The sequence below is a fragment of the Acartia tonsa genome, chromosome 9 (genome assembly GCF_053477335.1).
Source record: "Acartia tonsa isolate MP-2025a chromosome 9, ASM5347733v1, whole genome shotgun sequence".
NCBI lineage: Eukaryota > Metazoa > Arthropoda > Copepoda > Calanoida > Acartiidae > Acartia > Acartia tonsa.
The window spans coordinates 35,546,387-35,569,541 of record NC_137268.1 but is presented as its reverse complement, the minus strand read 5'-3'; the positions used below and the strand labels follow the sequence as shown (position 1 = coordinate 35,569,541).

General features: G+C 31.8%; 1 protein-coding gene across 1 annotated transcript in view; it reads left to right on the top strand.

Annotated features, from left to right (window-relative positions):
- Window positions 1–17,309: 17,309 nt before the first annotated feature.
- The window catches only part of LOC145327669 (uncharacterized), a 51,128-nt gene continuing 45,282 nt past the window's right edge, over window positions 17,310–23,155 (top strand). The window contains exons 1-8 of the mRNA XM_080171223.1: window positions 17,310–17,460; window positions 17,944–18,005; window positions 18,729–18,826; window positions 19,988–20,031; window positions 20,322–20,399; window positions 20,587–20,648; window positions 21,202–21,330; window positions 22,233–22,312. Coding sequence (XP_080027349.1) covers window positions 17,325–17,460; window positions 17,944–18,005; window positions 18,729–18,826; window positions 19,988–20,031; window positions 20,322–20,399; window positions 20,587–20,648; window positions 21,202–21,330; window positions 22,233–22,312 — 689 coding nt within the window. The 5' untranslated portion in view covers window positions 17,310–17,324. The remainder of the gene's footprint in view (window positions 17,461–17,943; window positions 18,006–18,728; window positions 18,827–19,987; window positions 20,032–20,321; window positions 20,400–20,586; window positions 20,649–21,201; window positions 21,331–22,232; window positions 22,313–23,155) is intronic.

The window sequence follows — 23,155 nt, the reverse complement described above, 5'->3', positions numbered from 1 at the left end:
CGGGAGCTAAGCCCTAGCGCCCCACACCCCCTTCAAACCTAACCATTGTTATAATCTGTTGTATATATATAGTAAACATAACTTGTAAATATTATTCAGTTTAAATATATAATTTCTGTATGATTGAATCCTGCTTGTTTGTTTGGTAGAATAATTAAAGGCTAGGGCTCGTTGAATCCGAACTCGTTTCCCCGTGGGCCGAGAACGCTCGGCTTACCAGAATATCAAGTCTTGGATATTAAACTACAATTGTAAGGATGAGAGTAGTAAACTACACTTGGTGGAAACATGGATGCCTAACTACACTTGAGTCCAGGTACATACATTTAACAATACATGTATGTAGAATAACAAATATTCCAGTGAAAGAGAGAGAGAGAGAGAGAGAGAGAGAGAGAGAGAGAGAGAGAGAGAGAGAGAGAGAGAGGGGACAATGGGCTGTTTATTGCACAAGTCCTTAAAGTTTTAAAACTTTGGGGACTTTTCTTGAATTTTATTGGTTGATTGAGTGTTCAAACGTTTCAACCGTTAATTTTAATCTACAAAAGGGGTGATTATGTGTATTATCAATGGAGATGTATTTCCATTTATGGGCCATTGTCTTATCCCTTTAGATCCCTGCAAATATTCTAGTGTATTATCCTTTTGGCCAAGGATCATATTTATTCTGAAATGAGGGAATATGAATATTTATCCTATTATTAGCAGCGCAGCTATTTCATAACTATAAGGTATGTCCGTTACTTTGTTGATCGCATCATATATCAAAAATATAATTTTCCATCTACTATAAAAGATAGAGGTCTGTTTTTTTGTGTTTTACATGGAAAAAATTTAAGCATTTGATAATTTGGGACAGAGTGCTTCTCGGCTGCTATCTGAGATAAAGAGATGAAAATATATGTAATAATATTTCTACCCAATGTGTATCTACTCTTTAAATTAATTGGTCCGTCTGTGTTTCTATAATGCCATAAAAAAACATTTAATTTATTTTATGGAAAATTTGTTTTAAATATATATATATAGTGGCTACCTGTAGCATTTAGAGGCTCACTATTTTAAGGGGAAGCTATATAAAGACAAAGATGACAACATCCATAAAAGCGAAGCACTGAAACGGTAGAACAAACAGACATTAACACTTTTATAGTGTCAGAACTGAATAATCAGAATAAGAGTCGAAGCAAAATTGTAAATAAATTTGTTGAAAAACTATTTGATACAGAATAATGTTTATGGACATACTTACATTTTTAGGACTTGATTATAGAGTTGCTTCGCTTATAATATTGTTCTTTCTTGTCCCAGGAATCTGTATACCAAAAATCACATCAATTGGATTATTAGATCACATAAAAATTTGTTGTTAAAAAAGTAAAAAAATCATAATGTTTAAAATGGACGTACGGACATTCTGGTAATGATTATAAAGTTTCTACGCTTTCTAAATCGTACCTTACTACTACAGGAATCACCATGCAAAGTCTGAAATCGATAGGACAATTCTAACATGTCAAAATTAACGAAAAAGCTATCCGTTACGGACGGACGGACGTACGGACGGACCGACCCTAATTATAAAAAAGCTTCGCTTTTAAAAAACAGCGTAAAACCATCTTAACACTTTAATCTAAAGAATAAAATAGCCAAAAACCATTCAGGACCAATGTAAAGCTTCCGCAAAAATGGAAAATTCAATCAGTTAAGTAAGTATTTGAAATCTTAAGCTCCAGACAAAACTTTATCTTATCTCGCTAACCACTGAACCAATATTGTTCTCCTTTACAGTGAAGCTTCTTATAGGTCCTAAGAAGGTTTTAAACTATTTTTAGGGAGGGTGTCTTTACCCCCCTCCCCCCAAAAATTATTTTTTACTCTTTTGAAACTCAAATTTAAAATGGGATGATGTCGACTTTTCCCCTCCTTAACCTTAAGTGCCGCTAGAGGCTTCTAGGGGCGTAGCCGCTAGTATTATATAAAGTAGTAAGCGTTTTTTGTCTGTCCCGAAGTATCTCGCTAACTGCTAAACCGATATTTTTCTACTTTACAGTGAGGCTTCTTATAGGTCCTGGGAAGGTTTTAAACTATTTTAGTTGAGGGTGTCTTCACTCCCCTCCCCCTAAAAAATATTTTTTTTACTCTTTTGAAACTCAAATCTAAAATGGGATGAGCTCAACTTTTCCCTCTCCTATCTTAAGTGCCCCTAGAGGCTTCTAGGGGGCGTAGCCGCTAGTATTGCATAAGCTGTTACAAAATGAAAGTTATCATCCTTGTTATTTCTACAATACTTTCCTTAAGAGACAGACAGAGATATCAGGGACCTTAAGGGATAAGACAATGGACGATAGATTTAATGATATACAAAATTACCCCTATTTTGATTTTTAAATTTTGAACACTGCTTGCTTATACTTTGAACCAACTTATCAAGATATAATGAAAGTGCCCAAAAATTTTGAGCAATTAACAATGGTGAGTTTATAAAACTTTGGGTACCGCTATAATTTACAGTCCAATGTTCCCTCACTCCCTGGGAGTTATAGGGAAATCTCAGATTGGAGACTCTTATTATTCTATTACAAGGGTAAATATTACAATTTATACTCAAATGTAAAAATTAAATTAAATATTTATTTTGATATTTAATTAATCAAATAATTATTGGATTACCAGATCTATAGTATAGATGTATGTAGAGATGACTACGTCCCTCCCTTTTTCAATGACTTTATTTGTATACTACCAAATTGTTTTCTGCTACTTGGCTGTGTTAATATAACCGGCTCCCTTGGTCGATGACCCAATTGAGAGTCGGCACAAGAACACTGCGATTGCAGAGATACAGTTATTTAACTCTTTCCCCATCTAGTGTTTTTTTTCTCTAATATTCGATAATAACTTTGTTTACAAAACAAGGATGACAACATCCATAAAAGCGAAGCTCTGAAATGATATGACAGACGAACATTAACTTTTGTTGAGTGTCAAAACTGAATATACAAAATATGAAAATATAAGGTTTGACAAAATTATACGTAAATTTGTTGCATAACAAAATACAGAATTCTGTTTAAGGACATACTGACCTTTTAATGCTTCCTTATAGAGATGCTTCGCTCATAATATTGTACCTTATTGTAATAGGAATCAGTAATCTAAAATCAGATCAATCAGATGATTTTATCACATAAAAAATGTTATTAAAAATGTAAAAAAATCAACATGTTTAAAATGGACGTACGGACATTCTGGTAACGATTATAGAGTTGCTACGCTTTCTAAATAGTACCTAACTACTACAGGAATCACCATGCAAAGTTTGAAAACGATAGGACAATTCTAACATGCCTAAATTAACGAATAAAAGCGAACTATCTCGGACGGACGAACGGACCGTTCCTAATTATAGAAAAGCTTCGCTTTAAAAAAATATTAGTAGATTTTAAAGAATTATTAGGAATATTTTTATGTGCAATATTTTTATTGATTGGTTGGTATATTCCCCTGAAAATTTGTTTATAAGTATGATTGTTATTCTATACATTCAATGTTATGTATATTCATGTGTATATACATATATTATTATTTACACGGAGTTATGTACTATATTTGTATCCTTATTAGACATAACTTAATAATTCTATTATTTAAAAAAGTAAGCTTTTTTGTCTGGAGCCTTATATTTTGATAACTACTGAATTGATTACGTTTTCCCTTTTGGGAAGATCGTAGGATATTTTTATGGTCCTAGGACAAACGCAGGAGTCCCAAACGTCGGAGTGGAAACTTAACATAACCTAACATATTTTAGACTAGTGTATAGGTTTTTAAATGCCTAACCCCTGCGGGGGGCTTATTTGTATATTCATATCTTAACCTAACCTACCCTGTATAGAAATACTTAATTAAATTCATATTTCAACACTTCTGCATTTGTCCACGTTGGGACCCATTGCGTTTGTCCTGGAACAATTTTAAGGCTATTTTCATATTTAAATCTTGGGATTTAGGCTATTTTTCCATCCTTCCATACCCCTTAGAATGCAGAGCCCCTAGATGATAAGGGGTACGGGACAGCCGCTAGTTTCTTTATAAGATTATCTTTTTAAACTTTTAATATCACGTTATAGATATAACACGGATTACAACATAAAAGTGAAGCTCTAAGATCATAGTCATACGAACAATAACTCTTATAGATTGTCATGACTTAAAAGTAGAACATTTATATAAAAGTCAAAACAAATTGTAAATAAATTTGTTGCAAAATACTCTAAATACAGGATACAGTAAAATGGATTTGATTATAGAGATGCCTTGCTTATAATATTGTACCTAGTTGTCTTAGGAATCATTATTTCAAAAATCAGATTAATAATATAATTATATGTTGTAAAAAAAAATCATGTTTTAAATGAACGTAAGGACTTCCTGGTAACGACTATAGAGTTGCTGTTCTTCCTAAATCGTACCTAATTGTTATAGGAATCATCATGCAAAGTTTGAAATCGGTAGGACAGTTCTATCATGTATTAACAACAAACAAAGCCAACCGTTACGGACTTACGCACGTACAGACAGGACCGACCACAATTATAGCAAAAGCTTCGATTTTAAAAGATTGAAGAAAAAATCCGTAGCGGTAACCGAGATCTTAATCCACAGATGAACAGACGGACAGACACAGACTTTGTACAACTTTTTAAATAGAGAGCTTAACTAAAATACTATATAAATAATTGTTATGAAAACACAAAATCACAAATATCACAATCACTTATTTATTATTAAATAGTATTATAGAGAGCTTTCCGCGGATATTAAATTGAAGATTATATGATTAAAACCAGTTTTTAGTTAGCCCCGAGGGGCCGAAAACTGGTTTCAATTTTATGATTTTCATACTAATATTCGTGGAAAATTGTTTGTAATACGATGCTATACATGATTTTTCAGTATGGTTTAAACCATAAATGAGCTTAACTAAAATACTATATAAATAATTAATGTAAAAATTAAACACAAAATCACAAAACACACAAAAAATCAAAACAAAAAGTTAATCAATGCACAAATGGCACTTAGAATTCGAATTTCATTACAAAACTTGGCATGAGTAATCCTTGGTAGATCTATTTTCCCAAAATGGAACAAAAAGTTGGAACAGTAATGGCTAATGGCTGTTTGCTCAGCTGTTTAGCCGTTTTTGTGCTATTTGCAAAAAGAATGTTTTTTTTTAGTTCTTTTGTGTGATCTCAATTTTTGATCTCAAGATTTTTACAAAATTTCAATTCTAGTATGTCAATATAAACCTGAAATTTACCAAAAAAATGGAGCAGTCTCAATTATAACATATGAAGGTGTAGCAAGTAATCTGCAAAGTCAAATTCCATTTTTGCAGAGTTTTCTTACCTAACTTAAAAAAAAAATTTTAATTTTGTTTTTCATATAGATGCAGTAACTACTGGACCAAGCAGTTTCAAAATTTTAGCTCAATATTCAATCAATTTTGCTCACCTTCCAGCACCCCCCCCCCCCTGTATTGATAAGAAGACCATTAATTTTATTTGGGGTTTCCCTCAAAGTTTTTACACAGATATTGTTAATATTTATAGTAAATTATGACCTCAAATATTGTATTATATATGTATACAATTTTGACTTTGAAAGATGTGACATGTCTAGGGTAGGTTTTTTCAAAAACATACTTTTGCTTTAATGTATGTTAAATTATACCAATAACCATATTTTAATTTTCAGCAGGGATCGGAAGCCGCGCGTAAGCCGCGTGTAAGCCTCAGTGAAATCTTCATGTTATCACTATAAAATTCAGCTGGATGTATAAAACTGTTCTTTAGCAGACAATCCTTCTTTCTGAAATTTTTTTTTATGCTCACAAGCAGGTTTAAAACTGAGGCTTATGCGCGGCTGAGGCTCGGCTTCCGAACCCTGATTTTCAGTACCACCCACTTACCAGCTAGAACTGGCTGAAAACAGCTGGGAGTGGCCAAGAGTATGATGAGCAGATAGGGCTTTTGATGTGTCTAAGGGTAGGTTTTTATGGGTGCTGAGCTCAAAAATACCACAAAAAATCCATATGGCATCTTGCTAACGGCCGCAGCTCAGCTGGGAGCGGCCAAGAGTAGAATGAGTAGATAGTGCTTGTGATGTGTCTCTAGGTAGGTTTTTAACAGTCTGTGCAACAGCCCCAGCTGCCAAATGGATTGACCTCCACTATTTATAGTAGTATTTTTGAGCTCAGTACCAATAAAAACCTACCCCTAGACATGTCACAAGCCCTATCTACTCTTCATATTCTTAGCCGCTCCCAGCCATTTTCAGCCAGTTCTAGCCATTTAGCAGATGGTAAGAGAAATTTTAAAAATGGATATTTAAAGCAAAAATATGTTTCAAAAAGTTGATTCCTAAGTAATTAATGATAGTTTTGCCCTGAATATAGCCCAAAAACGGCTAAACGAATGAGCTGCCAGCTGTTAGCCGTCACTTTTCCAACTTTTTGTTCCATTTTGGGAAAATAGATATACCAAGGATTACTCATGCCAAGTTTTGTAACGAAATTCGAATTCTAAGTGCAATTTGCGCATTGATTACGAGATGGTTGCATTAACCCCCCCCCCCCCCCCCTTAAACTTGAGTTAATTCCTTTAATGATCTTGATAGATATATGTTTATAACTTTTAATATATTTTACAATAGTGCTCAAAGTTAATGTTGGGAGGGAGATATATCCCAATCCTGTTTTTATAAAAAAAAAATTAAAATGTAATAAATATCTTGTGTAAAGTAGTTTTGGTAAAATCTTAATAAAATAATCCTTGATTTTAGTTAAAGGGGGCTGTTAAAAGTCATAAGTGGGGTGTCAAAAAATTTAGTTGTTAATAAATTAATGGAATATAACCTGATATTATAAATTTGAAACATATTTTTGATGTACAAAGAGATTAAAGGAACATGTATTACACTTTTTTTCATAGAAGAAATTGAATAATTTTTTATTTGTTTTTTTCCACACAAGTTTATTTGTGTATCTCTTGGTACAAGATATCACCATATTATTAGGTAAATCTAATTTTTTATGAATTAAGTGAATCAGTCTGTTAGACCAAGGGTAGAAACTCAGCAGATAGACAGACAGACAGGCAAGAAGAATTATCAAAGTTTGACTATAATAGACAATTAATTAGATAAAATCCAAAAGAGAACCTGTGAATGATCAGACACACGGAGGGACAGACAGACGGACAGACAGACAGACAGGTAAATAGTAACAGACAGTCTTTGAGCAATTAACAAATTACAATAAGGCTATGCTAGATGATTCATTGAAATCCAAAGGAGAGGCAATTAGACAGATAGACAGACAAGTGGTGGGACAGACAGACAAAAGGACAGACAGACAGAGGTACAGACAGACAAATGGGTATTGCCTAAAAACAGTTTGGCTGCTATATGAATCATTAAAACCCACAATAGAAAAGAAATTTACATTAGTTTCTTATTTCGATACTCAACGCCCCCCACCCCTCCCACACACAAAGGGGTTTATTATTTCTTAAAATCAATAAGTGACTTCTCAGCATAATAAAATTGAATATACTTTTTATTTCATCAATTTATCTTAAATAGAACGAAAGTTATAATCATTTTATCGTCTACAAGAAATATGCTTTGAGTAAAAGTCAACCTAATTGTCAGTAAAAACGTCATATTTATGCATATTTACACAGTAAATAAATTTTAAAATTGTATTTTATTGTAATGAATAACTTAAGGGGGTTGTATGAATTATCAAAAACCTAAAAAAAAAACTAATTTGGTTAAATTAGTCTAAGTAATGAATGATTTAGTACAGCACATATGAATATGTTGTCAATTTCCTATCAGAGTCCCTGTGAATTTTATGATTTTCATACTAATATTCGTGGAAAATTGTTTGTAATACGATGCTATACATGATTTTTCAGTATGGTTGAAAACCGGTTCAAATCCAGCGGTGATTGATCGGTTTTGAAGCCGTACTGAGAAATATTGAAAGTCATTTTAAATCCTATAACATTATAAGTTCACTATAACAGCCTAAAATTTCTAATTCCCAGGGTAGGGGTAAATTCAACAAAAAAAAATCCCGCATGAAAAAAAATTAAATAAATAAAAGTATAGGGAATTCAAGTTTTTTCTCTGTCCCTTCATATCTCGCTAACCGCTAACCAGATTAAGTTTCTTATTTTAGGGAAGCTTAATAAAGGTCCTGGGCTGGTTTTATGCTATTTTATCTTTAAATACGAGCATTGCAGCAACTTACATCAACAAAAATATTTCTCCTGGCATTATATCCATTTATTTATATCCATTTAATCAATATAAATGTTTATCCTTATACTAAAGTAACAGGTTGACTGTCTGTCTGTCTGTGTGTCTGTGTGTTGGTACCAAAAGATTTCGCTAACTGCTGAACCGATTGGGTTCTCCTTAACAGGGTAGGTAGGTACGAGGAAGGTTTATAACTATTTTGGGGGAGGGTACCATCACCCTATCAAGATAAATCACAAAAAATAAAAATTTTATTTTACGTTTCTTGATTTAACAAAGAGAGTTCAACGAAACATAAACGTCAAACGTAGCATAGACATATTTAGATATAAAAAAAAACATCTGAAGTGCCACTAGAGGCCTCTAGGGGCGTAACCGCTAGTCTATGTATAATGTAAATGTAAAATTATACGCAAAAGTCTGATTATATCCTGTTAGATTTCACTAATCCTAAAAAAAAGGTCCTGATAAAAGGAAGCCTGCACGAAACACGACGCTTTAACTGCTGAAAGACTGCCACAAGTAGACCCAATACCCCAAATTTAAAGCCTTAAGCTTCAATACAAAAAAGTTCTAGGCATTTTTAAATGATATTTTATGTACAATGAAAATTTTGTAAGATTTCCATTGGTCATAATAGCAATTAAAATATTAAATTACGTAGCCTAGACACAAAATTGTAACCTTATCTTTGTCAGAAACTTAGATTGTAATTAACTGATTACATTTTTACAATAAAAACACTACATTTAATAGTAAAAATCTCTGAAAAAATCCAGTTTAATTTGCGTTTTTAAGCATGAAATCTCAGAGGAACAAATGAAACTAATGCAAGCTCAGCTTTGAATGGTTCTTGAGCTGATTCAGCCTTCCGATTGGCTGGAAATACTACAGAACTTTCGGTACAACACAAGTTAAACTGAATTTTTAAAAATCATTTTGACTATGAAAATAGGTAATTTTTATTGTAAAAATATAATTAGTTACTGGCAACCTAAATTTAAATAAAAAATTTTCTTATAATTTTATTTCTAGACTATGTAGTTTAATTTCTAACATAAGCAATTGAAATCATTCAAAGTATTCATTGTACTAAAACGTCATTTCAAAATGCCTCCAACTATTTTGTATTAAAGCTGAAGGCTTTAAATTTTTGGTATTGGATCTACTTGTGGCAGTCTTTCCCCAGTTAGATCAGTGTATTTCTTGCATACTTTCTTTAATATCCTAATATTTGGTGGATTAGAACCGGTTCTCATACACACAAAAAAAACTATGTCTAGCATCGTATCATATCTAGTTTTCAGCATCTCGGGGCTAAAAAACAGGTTTTAATCTTATAATTGTACATTTTGTATCTGCGAAAAGCTGTTTATAATATGATGCGAGAAATGATTATTTTTCAACTATGTTAAGTGGTGGTACTTGGTAGCTTCCTTCCCCCCAAAAGGAAGCTACCTTCAAATTTTAAAATGTTGCAAGCTACCTTCAAATTAATTTTTCCGAACAAAATTTGTGTACATGACTGTCTCATGGTGGTCTGAAGTATGATGTGCAAAATTGTTAAGATTGTTATGTGTTTTTCTGTGTGTGTGTTTGTGTGAGGGTGTGTGTTCTTGTTGAGTGTTTTTCTGTGAGTATGCGCTTGTTTGTGCAGGTCTGAAGTATGATGTGCAAAATTGTTAAGATTGTTATGTGTTTTTCTGTGTGTGTGTGAGTGTGTTTGTGTGAGGGTGTGTGTTCTTGTTGAGTGTTTTTCTGTGAGTATGCGCTTGTTTATGCAAAATGCGCGAGCGCGAAAATTGTGTGTGTGTGTGTGTATGTGTGCGCGCGCTAGGTAGCCAGTAGAGATAGAGAGATACAATTTTGTACATGTATCTAGGCCCCTAAAGTAACTTTTTAGGTCGGTAGAAGAATTAAATTCTAACAAGGATGACAACATCCATAAAAGCGAAGCTCTGAAACGGTAGGACAAACGGACATTAACACTTGTATAATGTCAGAACTGAATAATCAGAATGCGAATGTATAAGAGTCAAAGCAAAATTGTAAGTAAATTTGTTGAAAAATTGCTTGATACAGGATAATGTTTATGGACATACTTACATTTTTAGGACTTGATTATAGAGTTGCTTCGCTTATAAAATTGTACTGTGTTGTCCCAGGAATCAGTATACCAAAAATCAGACCACTCGGATAATTAGGTCACATACAAATTTGTTGTTAAAAATGTAAAAAAATCAACATGTTTAAAATGGACGTACGGACATTCTGGTAATGATTATAGAGTTGCTACGCTTTCTAACTCGTACCTAACTATTACAGGAATCACCATGCAAAATTTGAAATCGATAGGACAATTCTAACATGCCTTAATAACCGAAAAAAGCTATTTAAAAAAGTAAAAAAATCATTATGTTAAAAATAGACGTGCGGACATTTTGGTAATGATTATAGAGTTGCTACGCTTTCTAAATCGTACCTAACTACTAAAGGAATCACCATGCAAAATTTGAAATCGATAGGACAATTCTAACATGTCTAAATTAACGAAAAAAGCTATCCGTTACGGACGGACGGACGGACGGACCGACCCTAATTATAGAAAAGCTTCGCTTTTAAAAAGTACATTTTGATTCACAGGTCTAGTACATGACTGTCTCATGGTGCACGTATGATGTAGGAAAATGAATTGCATTTTCATGGATAAAGGAGAAATTTTGCAGTAAATTCTTGTCTAGTCTAGTCTAGTATTGGCTAGTCTAACTTGGAGTTTCTTGGAGTTGGGATATATTTTTATTCATAGTATTTGTATGTGTATATTTTTATGCCTGATCGAAATTTTGGCATTTTTTTATAACTATCAGCTTTTTAGCTTGCTTTTTATTAAAGAGTAAACAGGATGAATGATGTAATATATTTTGGATAAAAAGGTTTTGTCCTTTATTTTTTAATTTTTTAGTCTAATAGCTTAAAACCTGCATAGGTCTCAATCATTAAAACCAAATTATCCAAGTTACTAGTTGGTCTCCCCCTCCCCATCCTCGCTTGGCAATAGGAAGATATTTAAACTAACGATCTATACTTTTTCAGATAGTTTGAGAATGTTCAGATTTTTTGCAAGGAATAACAAAAATTACAATCCAGTTCTTTAGAAATTTTCAAATCTGTTATTTATAGATTTAGAGTGTAATATTTAATACTAGAGTTGGCTCGATATAATTATCTCCCTATTGGCTAGTTTTCTATATGCATATCTATTTCTCAATAAATCTATTTTCCTCACCCGGCATTACTATCTAAAAGAAAGTAAATATTTAATAATCTATATATATATATTTTTTTTTACATTACCATCACCAAAGGGTTAATGATGATGATTACAATTTTAGTTTAATATTTGAACACACAAAGTGTCGCCACAATCGAATTCTTTTAAAACAGAGTTTTCTTAAATTTATTATATTATAAATTTAAATTTTCTTTTTTATGATTAGAAATTAAATACATTGATATAAGGTAAATAGCAACATGAAATTAAAAAAAGGAATTTATTTTTAATAAAGTAAAATAATGGGTCTTATCGTTCTGAGCAATGAGAGTTTATTATGGATTATTGGAGCACTATGAGTTTTAAACAAATATTCCTTGGAAAACTTGAGCTCGTTTATAGACATTTATTTCCTATATAGATCTGACATGGATCTTGAAGCAATTAAGCAGGCCGTTTTGTACATGTTAAAAATTGGAAGATTTCATTAAATAAAAGTTATCGCAAATATACTTAGTAAATAAAAGTAGTAAGATTTAAAGAACAAAAAATCTTTAAAAATGACAAGTAATAATTATAAATGATAAATAAACAGTAAGTTTAAGGCAGGCTTTAAGCTATTATTCACACACACATAGCGATTCTAGAGCAAGAAACTTTAACTTTCAGCAATCAACAAACGAAAACTTCAGTCCTATGTAATTTTGGGTCCAGAATCATAATCTGTTAAAACTAAAATCCTATGTCTTCCTATTTGCAATAAAATCGCATTAAAATTGCAACAAATATTTGCGATACCTTATTTTCATCTTATAAGAAATAATAATCTATTTTGCTAAAACAAAAATTAAAGTTAACCATTTATCAAATACTTTCATATCTTTAAATTTGCAAAAAAAATATTTTTTTGCAGAATAATGCCATTTTTGTCAGCGATATTAAAAGTCTCCTAAAAAATAGATTGTTAGAAAAAAAAGTAAATGTAAGGATTATAATATGTTTTTCTGAAGTCATTTAATAAATTTAAACAGTAAAAACCAGAATTGTGCAACTTATTTGAATGAAAAGCCAAAAAACGTAATTTGCAAAAAAATTGCAACCCCTAAATCACATAGAAAAATAAACTTTTATCCAATCTAAAGTAATATGTTTTAAAAAACATTAAAAAATATTAATCTTTTATTAAATGAAGTTTTTTTGAAAAGTTCTAATTAAATAGAACAGGGCAAAATAATTTTTTCAAAATGTAAACATACACTTAACTATGAATATTTCTATAGTTTTTCTAAAACTTAAAAATCAAATTGTACTCAAAATTAATATTTTGTTTGTTAAATCTTCTTGTGGCGAGATTTTTAAATGTTACTTTTTCATACGTATTGAATAATCATAAAAAAAAAGAAAAAAATTGCATTAAGCCGATTCAAATATATTAAATATTTCCTTATTAAGGCAGCAAAATAAAAAAAGGTGTAAAATAAAAATAATCTATTTTTATTTTTAAAGCTGTCTAACTTTTTAAAAAAATTTATAACACGATTTTTGCAAAAATAGATAATTTTTCATTAAAAGTTTTGTTTACTAAATCAGCTGTTATCAAAGAATATACAGTTTTCTTATGTTGGGCTAAGAATAGTAATTTCAAGGGATCGACAGCCGCACACAAGCCTCAAATTCCGCAGATGTGCAAAATAAAGATTTTAATAAGGAGAATGGCTGTTAAGAAAATTTTTAGATATCCAGCCTAATTCTAAAGTTATAATATGACGATTTCACTGATGCTTACCCGCAGCTTCTAAACCCTGATATTTCAATTAAAAACTATATTTATATTAATAAGATTAAGTTTGAAAATTGCATTAACATACTTGGATCATAAATTTAGATCGCACTCTCATTTCAATTGTGTGAAAAATGAAGTTATGCCCCCTGTTCCCTCCAAACAGTAATTATTTGGACGCCCCAAAAATAGACATTAAAAAACAAGAATGACAACATCCATAAAAGCGAAGCTCTGAAACAGTTGAAAAACGAAGTTTAACACCTGTAGATTGTCAGAACTCATTAATCAATATATAAAAGACGAAAAAATTGTAAGTAAATTTGTTAAAAATTGCTGAAATACAGGATAATAATTAAGGACATACATACATTTTTAGGAGGTGATTATAGAGATGCTTCACTTATGGAATTGTACTTTGTTGTCCTATGAATCAGTATTCCAAAAATCAGATCAATCGGATAATAACATCACATACAAATTTGTTGTTGAAAAAGTAAAAAAACGACATGTTTAAAATGGACATACAGACATTCTGGTATTGAATATAGTGTTGCTACGCTTTCTAAATTGTACCTTACTATGAAAGGAATCAACATATGAAGTTTCAAATTGATAGGACAACTCTAACATGCCATAATTAACGAAATGAGCTATCCGTTCCGGACGAACAGACTGACCAACCCTAATTATAGAAAAACTCGCTTTTAATAATGATAAAAAAGCTTCGCTCTTTGATATATACAAGCGGCTGCGCCCCTAGCATCTAGAAGCTCTATTCTAAAGGATAAATAAGGGCAGAAAATAGCCTTACACCATACCCAGACTTTATCTTTAAAATAGAATAGCCTAAAACCACCTCAGGACCTATAGGAAGCTTCAGTGTAAAGAAGAACCATATCGGGTCAGCGATTAGCAAGATCCTTCGCTACAGACAAAAAAAGCTTACTACTTTAAATAATACTAGCGGCTACGCCCCTAGAAGCCTCTTGGAGCACTTAATTTAGGAGGGGGAAAAGTCGACCTCATCCCATATTAAATTTGAGTTTCAAAAGAATAAAAAAATATTTTTGGGGGGGAGTGGGGTGAAGACACCCTCTCCAAAAATAGTTTAAATTCTTCCCAGAACCTATAAGAAGCTTCACTGTAAAGGAGAACAATATCGGTTCAGCGGTTCGCAAGATCCTTCGGGACAGACAAAAAACGCTTACTACTTTATTTAATAGGAAGATAATCACATTTTAATTCAATAAATTATGGCCTTTCAATTAGTGTTAAGAGGGGGGGGGGGTGGTGGGGGGAAGTTCTGACACTTTTGCGTAAACAGTGATTATAAGCTTTGTCTTTAGAGTGAGAGAAGAGATTATTTCACAAAAAAAAATCCTTTTGGGATATAGTTTTCCTATTTAAAAAAAATAATCTATTTGGCCTCCAGGTTTAGATACTGCTAGCCTCCAGGTGGATTTTAGACAGGTAAAAAAATTCTAGTTAGAAAAAAACTTACTTTATGGATAGTATGAACTGATTTGAAAAAAAAAATTAAAACCAGTTTCAGGTACTGCAGGGCTCCAGGTGGATCCTGGACAGGCAAAAACTGAAAATTTTTACTTTTGAAGTCAGAACAAAACTTATTTAACAAAAGTTGCTACTTTATGTATGGTATGAACAAATTTAAAGAAAATTTTGAAATTAGACTCAATGTTCAGGTACCGCAGGCCTCCATGTGGATCCTGGACAGTTAAAACCTAAAATTTCTACTATTAAATTTACTGGCGGCTTTGAGGCACTGGCTCTACATCTTCAAAAAAAAATGAGGGGGAATTTTTTTTGGGTGGTTGGGGGTGTCCCACGCCCAAAGAAAATAACCTAAAACCACCACAGGACCTATAAGTATACAGGTATATACCCTGAAGAGAAGAATCCGATCAGTTCAGTGGTTACCGAGATCTTAAGCTTATTAGGTAAACTAGCTAAAAAGTAGCAGGTTTTAAAATAAGGTTTGTTCTAACTTAAATAGTAAAAATTTTCAGTTTTTATCTGTCCAGGATACACCTGGAGGCCTGCAGTAACTGAACATGGAGCCTGATTTCAAGATTTTCTTCAAGTTAGTTCATACCATCCATAAAGTAACAACTTTTGTTAAAAAAGTTTTTTTCTAGCTTAAATAGTGAAAATTTTCAGTTTTTAACTGTCCAGGGTCCACCTGGAGGCTTGCAGTACCTGTACATGGAGCCTGATTTAAAAACTTTCTTCAAATTAGTTCATACTGCCCATAAAGTAGCAACTTTTGTTAAATAAGTTTTATTCTGACTTCAAAAGTAAAAATTTTCAGTTTTTACCTGTCCAGGATCCACCTAGAGGCCTGCAGTACCTGAACCTGGAGCATGATTTCAAAATTTTCTTCAAATAAGTTCATACTGCCCATAAAGTAGCAACTTTTGTTAAATAAGTTTTGTTCTGACTTGAACTTTTTTTACCTGTCCAGAATCCACCTGGAGGCCTGCAGTACCTGGACCTGGAGGCAAATCCTAATTTTTTTGAATAGGAAAACTTTATCCCAAAAGGAAACTTTTTTGTGAAATAATTTATCCTCTCACTCCAAAGACAAAGCCTATAATCACTGTTTACGTAAAAGTGTTAGAACTCCCCCCCCCCCCCCCCCATTTATAAAGATTTCATCATTTAACCTAGATAATTAATTTCAAACTATCCTTTCTGACTACTGCATCTGGGCCCTATTTTTTCATTTGCAAATTGAATACATGTTTGCGGGAGATAATTTAAATTTCGTCTTTGTTACCGCAATAATGCGGCACTGCTATGACTGTAATAAAAAAAAACTCCAATTCTAATTGCCTAAAAACACTTTTTTATAAATGATTATATCTTATAAAATCAAATACGAACGCTATTACATTAAAAATCTATTATAAATTACAACAAATTAATATTATTTTTTTTGCCACTGGGAGTTGTTTATGTGAATGTTATGAACATATTAGCAGACAATTATTTATTTCAAATTTACAAAGGTAAAATTTTCAGGGATATAAAAAATAAGTTTAGAATTTTTTTCATTTTGAAAGATAATCTAATTAATTGTCAATAATCGTATTTCAATATAATATATTTTTGATAGGCAATATATTAATCCTAAAAATTGAAAGTCGTCTTAGTGATTTTCATGATAAGGATTTTAATTTTTTTTTAAAAACTAAATATCTCTGAAGAAGGGGAAAGAAGGATTTAACTGTAAATGAAAACATAAAATATAGGCCTTAATTTTATCGCCACACTTTGCGGATTCTTGCGGAAAGGTGTGGATAGTATAATTCGCCTCTGCATCTAGGTGCACACCTACCTTCTATCCCCCACAAAAAAATTCAATTACATGTGGCAAAGCAAATTATACCCTAAATAGTTTTTAAAAATATATTTTTAAAATTTTTTTTTTGTCAAAATGGCGCCACACCCAGTCTTTGTGAAAGTTAGGATTCAACCTTTTTTCAGACTAGTTTAGTTTCTAAAATCTTGATACAGCCATCCTCTCTATTTAAATCAGTGAATATATAAGTTATTTAAAAGTAACAGGATATCTATGTGTGTAGCTTAAGATCTCGTTAACTGCTGGAGCGATATATTATTTTCTCTCTCCCTCTCTCTCTCTCTCTATATATATATATATATAGGACCTTTATTAAGCTTCCCTAAAATAAGAAACTTAATCTGGTTAGCGGTTAGCGAGATATGAAGGGACAGAGAAAAAACTTGAATTCCCTATACTTTTATTTATTTATATATATATATATATATTCTGATTATTTAATTCTGACACTCTACAATTGTTAATGTTTTTTTGTCCTATCGTTTCTGAGCTTCGCTTTTATGTATGTTGTCATACTTGTTGTTTTCTTTTTCAGAAAAAAAAATAATTTAAATATGTTACAATTTGATGATTTAAAGTTATTTGCGAGTAAAAATTTACGGCAAATAAGAAGGCAGCAATTGAAAACAGCAATTGCTATATTAATTTTTGGAAGTTTTGGTTTTCTAACGGTTGAATACTCTAATAAAGGTAAGAATTATTCCGGTTTGGCTTCGAAACCGATTGATATTCGCTGGATTAGCAATTTAATTCTCAGCCATACTGAAAAATAATGCAAACATCGTATTACAGACAATTTTCTACAAACCTTTGAAAGAATCATAAAATTAATAATACTTTCATTGGCCTGGGCCCGCAACCTCTCGCGGCTAAGACAAATGGTTTTCATCTTACGAAAATTTTTCATTTTAATTTCCGCGGAAAGCTGTCTATAATACGATGCAATAGATATAATCTTCATATTTACTGCGTTTGGACTTTTATTTAATTTTGATTGGATGGTTTATTTAGTTTAGTTTGTGTGTTTATTACTGGGTTATCCAGTTTTCTACAATCAAAAATGTACAGTCATACTACTAAATTAATATATATAATATTATAAATGTATTTCTTTTTATATCCGCGGAAAGCTGTTTATAATACGATGCGACAAATAACTATTCTTTTCTTTAGACGTGAAGACCGTATCTAATAATTTTGGTATTGATTGTAGTGAGGTTCAAAGATACAAAAAGGTAGGTGTCCCTCTTATTGGTAGGGTTGGGCCGGATATCCGGCAGGATACTGGATATTGAAACTATTCGGATACCGGACATCTGGCTGATTTTTAATGCCGGATACTGACATTAGAAATGAGCCGGATATTCGATATCCGGCCAAAAAAGTATCCGGCCCAACCCTACTTATAAGTAGAAGCTAAGATACTCTACAATTCTCTTTGTCCGTACGTCCGTTTGTTAGTCTGTGATGCTATGGAGGAAATGTTATTTACTCGGTTTTAGTCAGGGATCATAAGGGATAAGACAAAGGCTAATAAATTTATGTTTGTTAAGTCTTTAAAGCCAATCTATGAAGAATTTGTTTTCTACCTTTTGGTGCCAGTAAATTTTAAAGTTCAATTTTAATTAGTTATTTTTTACTGGGGGGGGGGGGGGGATTAGAGTGAAACACTCTAACGAGGAGAAAGGGTTAAATAACTGTATCTTCCCATCGCAACCGTCTTGTGCAACCTTTCTATTGGGTCATTGAAAATCAACCAATGGTATCGCTTATATTACACAGCCAAGTAGCAGAAAATAATTTAGAAGCAGACGAAAAAGGAGGGAGGTAGTTGTCTGTATATACATCTATACTATAGATTTGTTGGGGGGGGGGGGGGGATTGTTTTTCATTTTTTGTCCAATTTTTAATTCTTGAGGGCATGATCGCGGGATGACGCAATTTTTATTTTTTTTTAGGCAAAACTTTATGAGGAGAGTCGACGAAGGTTTTCAGATGTTATTGTGCATTATAAAGTTGAAATTTTCAATCAAGAAATAAGTAATGTAAATTTGAGGTATGTAACATTAGAATTGACCTATTACATTCAAATCTTTCTCATTTGCAGCTTAGCAACTCTGTAGTAACAAAAAGTATTTATGTATGTCCGTCAGTAACTTTTATGATTTTCTCATCAATTATTTATTACTAACGGCTACGACCCCTAGAGGCCTCTAGGGGCACTTGAGGAGGGGGAGGCGAATTTGAAAACCCAATTTCTTATTTTAGATTTTAAAAGAAAAAGTAAAAAAAAATTAATTTTTTTTTTTGGGGGGGGGGGGGGTATTTTTCATTTTTCACAAAAACACCACTTCTATAAATTACAATCAGTAGTTGAAACCTTAAATAAACCAACCATTCAAAATCCAATAAAAGTATGCAAGTTTGTTAAGTAAACATATAAGAAAATGACAAAGAAAAGACTTTGGGGACTAGTGTGAAAAACAATATATAGCAAGAATCATAATATCAATACCAGTTTTGATAGCCCATGCCACTTGGCCTGACAAAACAAGTTTTAATCTTTTTGATTTTTAATTTTAATATCCGTAAAAAGCTGTTCTTTATTTTTTCTTGTACGTCTGTTTGATATACTTTTTCAAATTTACAAATGTTAAAAGCGAAGCTTTTCTATAATTAGGGTTGGTTCGTCTGTACGTCCGTAACGGATAGCTTTTTTAGTTAATTTAGGCATGTTAGAATTGTCCTATCGATTTTAAATTTTGAATGGTGATTCCTTTAATAGTTAGGTACGATTTAGAAAGCGTAGCAACTCTATAATTATCACCAAGATGTCCGAAAGTTCATTTTATACATGTTGATTTTTCTACTTTTTTAACAACAAATTTTTATGTGATCTAATCATCCGATTGATCTGATTTTTGGTACATTGATTTCTGGGACAACAAAGAACAATTTTATAAGCGAAGCAACTCTATAATCAAGTCCTAAAAATGTAAGTATGTCCAACATTATCCTGAATCAAGCAGTTTTCCAACAAATTTACTTACAATTTTGCTTCGACTCTTATACATTTATATTATGATTATTCAGTTCTGACACTATTCAAGTGTTTATGTCCGTTTGTCCTACCGTTTCAGTGCTTCGCTTTTATGGATGTTGTCATCCTTGTTTTTATGAAGACTAATCCAGATAATAATTTATATATTTATTTTAGGCCCTTCTTAAATTGTCTTGATGCAGATGATCCTTACTTAGCTCGTAAGTTCATTTTTACCAGGGATAAGTCAATGATCTATAAATTGAAGTACTTCCCCAATGATGATAGGGAAATAGTATAACATAAAATTATATGAAATAAACTTATAGTAATTGATAATGTACCATCAAACATGAAAAATATTACATCTAAAAACTATAATAATATCATTAATACATTTGATATACCTAGAAAAAAGCAACTGACGGACGATTGATGGACAGAAGGACTGTTGCATACACTGACAGATAGACATACAGATGGATAGACAAACAAACTGATTTATTTTTAGATGTGATAGAAAATGAAATGTTGTTAAAACCTGCTCATAATAGTTCTGAATATAATCTTGAAGATCCCCGAAAAAAAGGTAAATATATAAATATGTCTGTCTGTCATAATTTTGTAAATCTATCATAAGTCAATAAATCAATTGATATATCTTTACATTTTTTAATAATATATCTATCTATCAATCTATTTATCAATCAATCTCCAAATCTATCGATTTTTCTATCTAAATATTTAACTATCTAGCTATCTATCTTTCTATCTAGAAATGATAAATAACAACCAAGCCTTGGATATCATGGAAATGGTCTTTAAAAACCAACTCAAGGTAACACGAGCAGGGGCGTCCAAGCTTTTTATTTTTTTGGGGGGGGGGTAAAATTTGCTTGGGGGGGTAATTACCCCCCCTGAAATCTGTTGGCAGGGGTAAAATTTGTTTACCCCCCCCAAAATTTACCCCCGGGGTAAAATTTTTTGGGGGGGGTAATTTATATTTTATCAAAAATTTAGTATTAAAAATTAAAAAATAAAAATTTTTCTATTTTGGGGGGGTATTTACCCCCCCAAAATTGTTTGGGGGGGGGGTAAATACCCCCTCCTAAATGGTTAGGGGTGCCTACGACACCCCCAGGGTAGGGGTAAATTTTAAATGGGGGGGGGGGGGGGGTAATCGCTAAGAGTTAAGGATGCTGCTTTAACTATTTTTTTTACAATTAAAAACTTTACTTGTCCAATCCCCAAAAAATTGCCTAAACCTAATATAAGTTAACCTTGTAGATCTTAAGCTTCACAACCATAGACGATCAGACTAAAGCACAGGCGGACGGACGGACTGACAGGCATTACATTTGTATTACATATATGCATAGATATATATTTAGAATGGCTTCTTCGTGGAGGCTGGAGCCGCAGATTGTGAATTTTCTGTCTCTCTGCCCCTCGAGGCTAATTATGGTTGGACGGGCATTCTTGTAGAGGCCGTGCCGGGATTCTTCAAACATTGTAAAAGGGTACATAGAAAGATAGATAGATAGATTGATATAAATGAAATACAAAGATAGAAAGAAAGAAAGATAGATAGATGGAGAGATAGAAAGAAAGGTAGATGGCAAGATGATTGCAAGATAGATAGCAAGAGAAAAAAAGAGATAGAAATATAGATAGATAGCAAGAGAAAAAAAAGAGATAGAAATATAGATAGATAGACAGACAAATAGATAGATAGACAGATAGATAGAGAAAGATAAAGAAATAGAAAGATAGATTGCAAGATGATAGCAAGATAGATAGCAGATATATAGAAAAAAAAATAGTAAGAAAGATAAATAGATAGACAAAAAGATAGATAGACAGATAGATAGAAATGTAGATAGATAGACTAAAAGATAATTAGACAGATAGATCAAGAGAGAGAGAGAGAGAGAGAAAGAGATAAAGATAGATAGAAAGATATATAGTTAAAAAGAATAAGATAAATATAAATATAAATGAAAGATAGATAAAAGATAGGAAGAAAGATAGATAGAAAGATAGATAAAAAATAACTCTCAGTGGCCAAGTGACCTTTCAGGAAAAGTGCCTCTCAACGTTCCTCCATGTCTTTTTAAGCCCCCCAAAGACAACTAACATTTTTATTGCACAATCTTTGCCTGGAAGTTGTACACTTGCTAATCAAATATACATAATTTTTCGAAAAATTCTATATACTACACTATTATTGCTACACTACTTCTTATCATGTCATGTGTCTAACATAGCACCATCATTTTAAACATCTCTAGTATGACGCAGTATGCTAAAACCCGACTACGTTTCCAATTACCTTAATGCCTCGGGGTTCCAATCAGGTGTTATAAAAATCACTATGTCAAGTTTTAAAGTTGATAGGACAATTCTAACAGGCCTAATTCAGGTGAATAGAAGATCCTACCTGATCAATACCTGTCTGGGGACAGATACACATCCAAGCTTCATGGAGTTCAATATGTTCAGGTAGTCAGATAGATAGATAGATAGATAGATAGATAGATAGATAGATAGATAGATAGATAGATAGATAGATAGATAGATAGATAGATAGATAGATAGATAGATAGATAGATAGATAGATAGATAGATAGATAGATAGATAGATAGATAGATAGATAGATAGATAGATAGATAGATAGATAGATAGATAGATAGATAGATAGATAGATAGATAGATAGATAGATAGATAGATAGATAGATAGATAGATAGATAGATAGATAGATAGATAGATAGATAGATAGATAGATAGATAGATAGATAGATAGATAGATAGATAGATAGATAGATAGATAGATAGATAGATAGATAGATAGATAGATAGATAGATAGATAGATAGATAGATAGATAGATAGATAGATAGATAGATAGATAGATAGATAGATAGATAGATAGATAGATAGATAGATAGATAGATTGATAGATAGATAGATAGATTGATAGATAGATAGATAGATAGATAGATAGATAGATAGATAGATAGATAGATAGATAGATGGATGGATAGATAGATAGATAGATAGATAGATAGATAGATAGATAGATAGATAGATAGATAGATAGATAGATAGATAGATAGATAGATAGATAGATAGATAGATAGATAGATAGATAGATTGATAGATAGATAGATAGATAGATAGATATATAGATAGATATATAGATAGATAGATAGATATATAGATAGATAGATAGATAGATAGATAGATAGATAGATAGATAGATAGATAGATAGATAGATAGATAGATAGATAGATAGATAGATAGATAAATAGATAGATAGATAGATAGATAGATAGATAGATA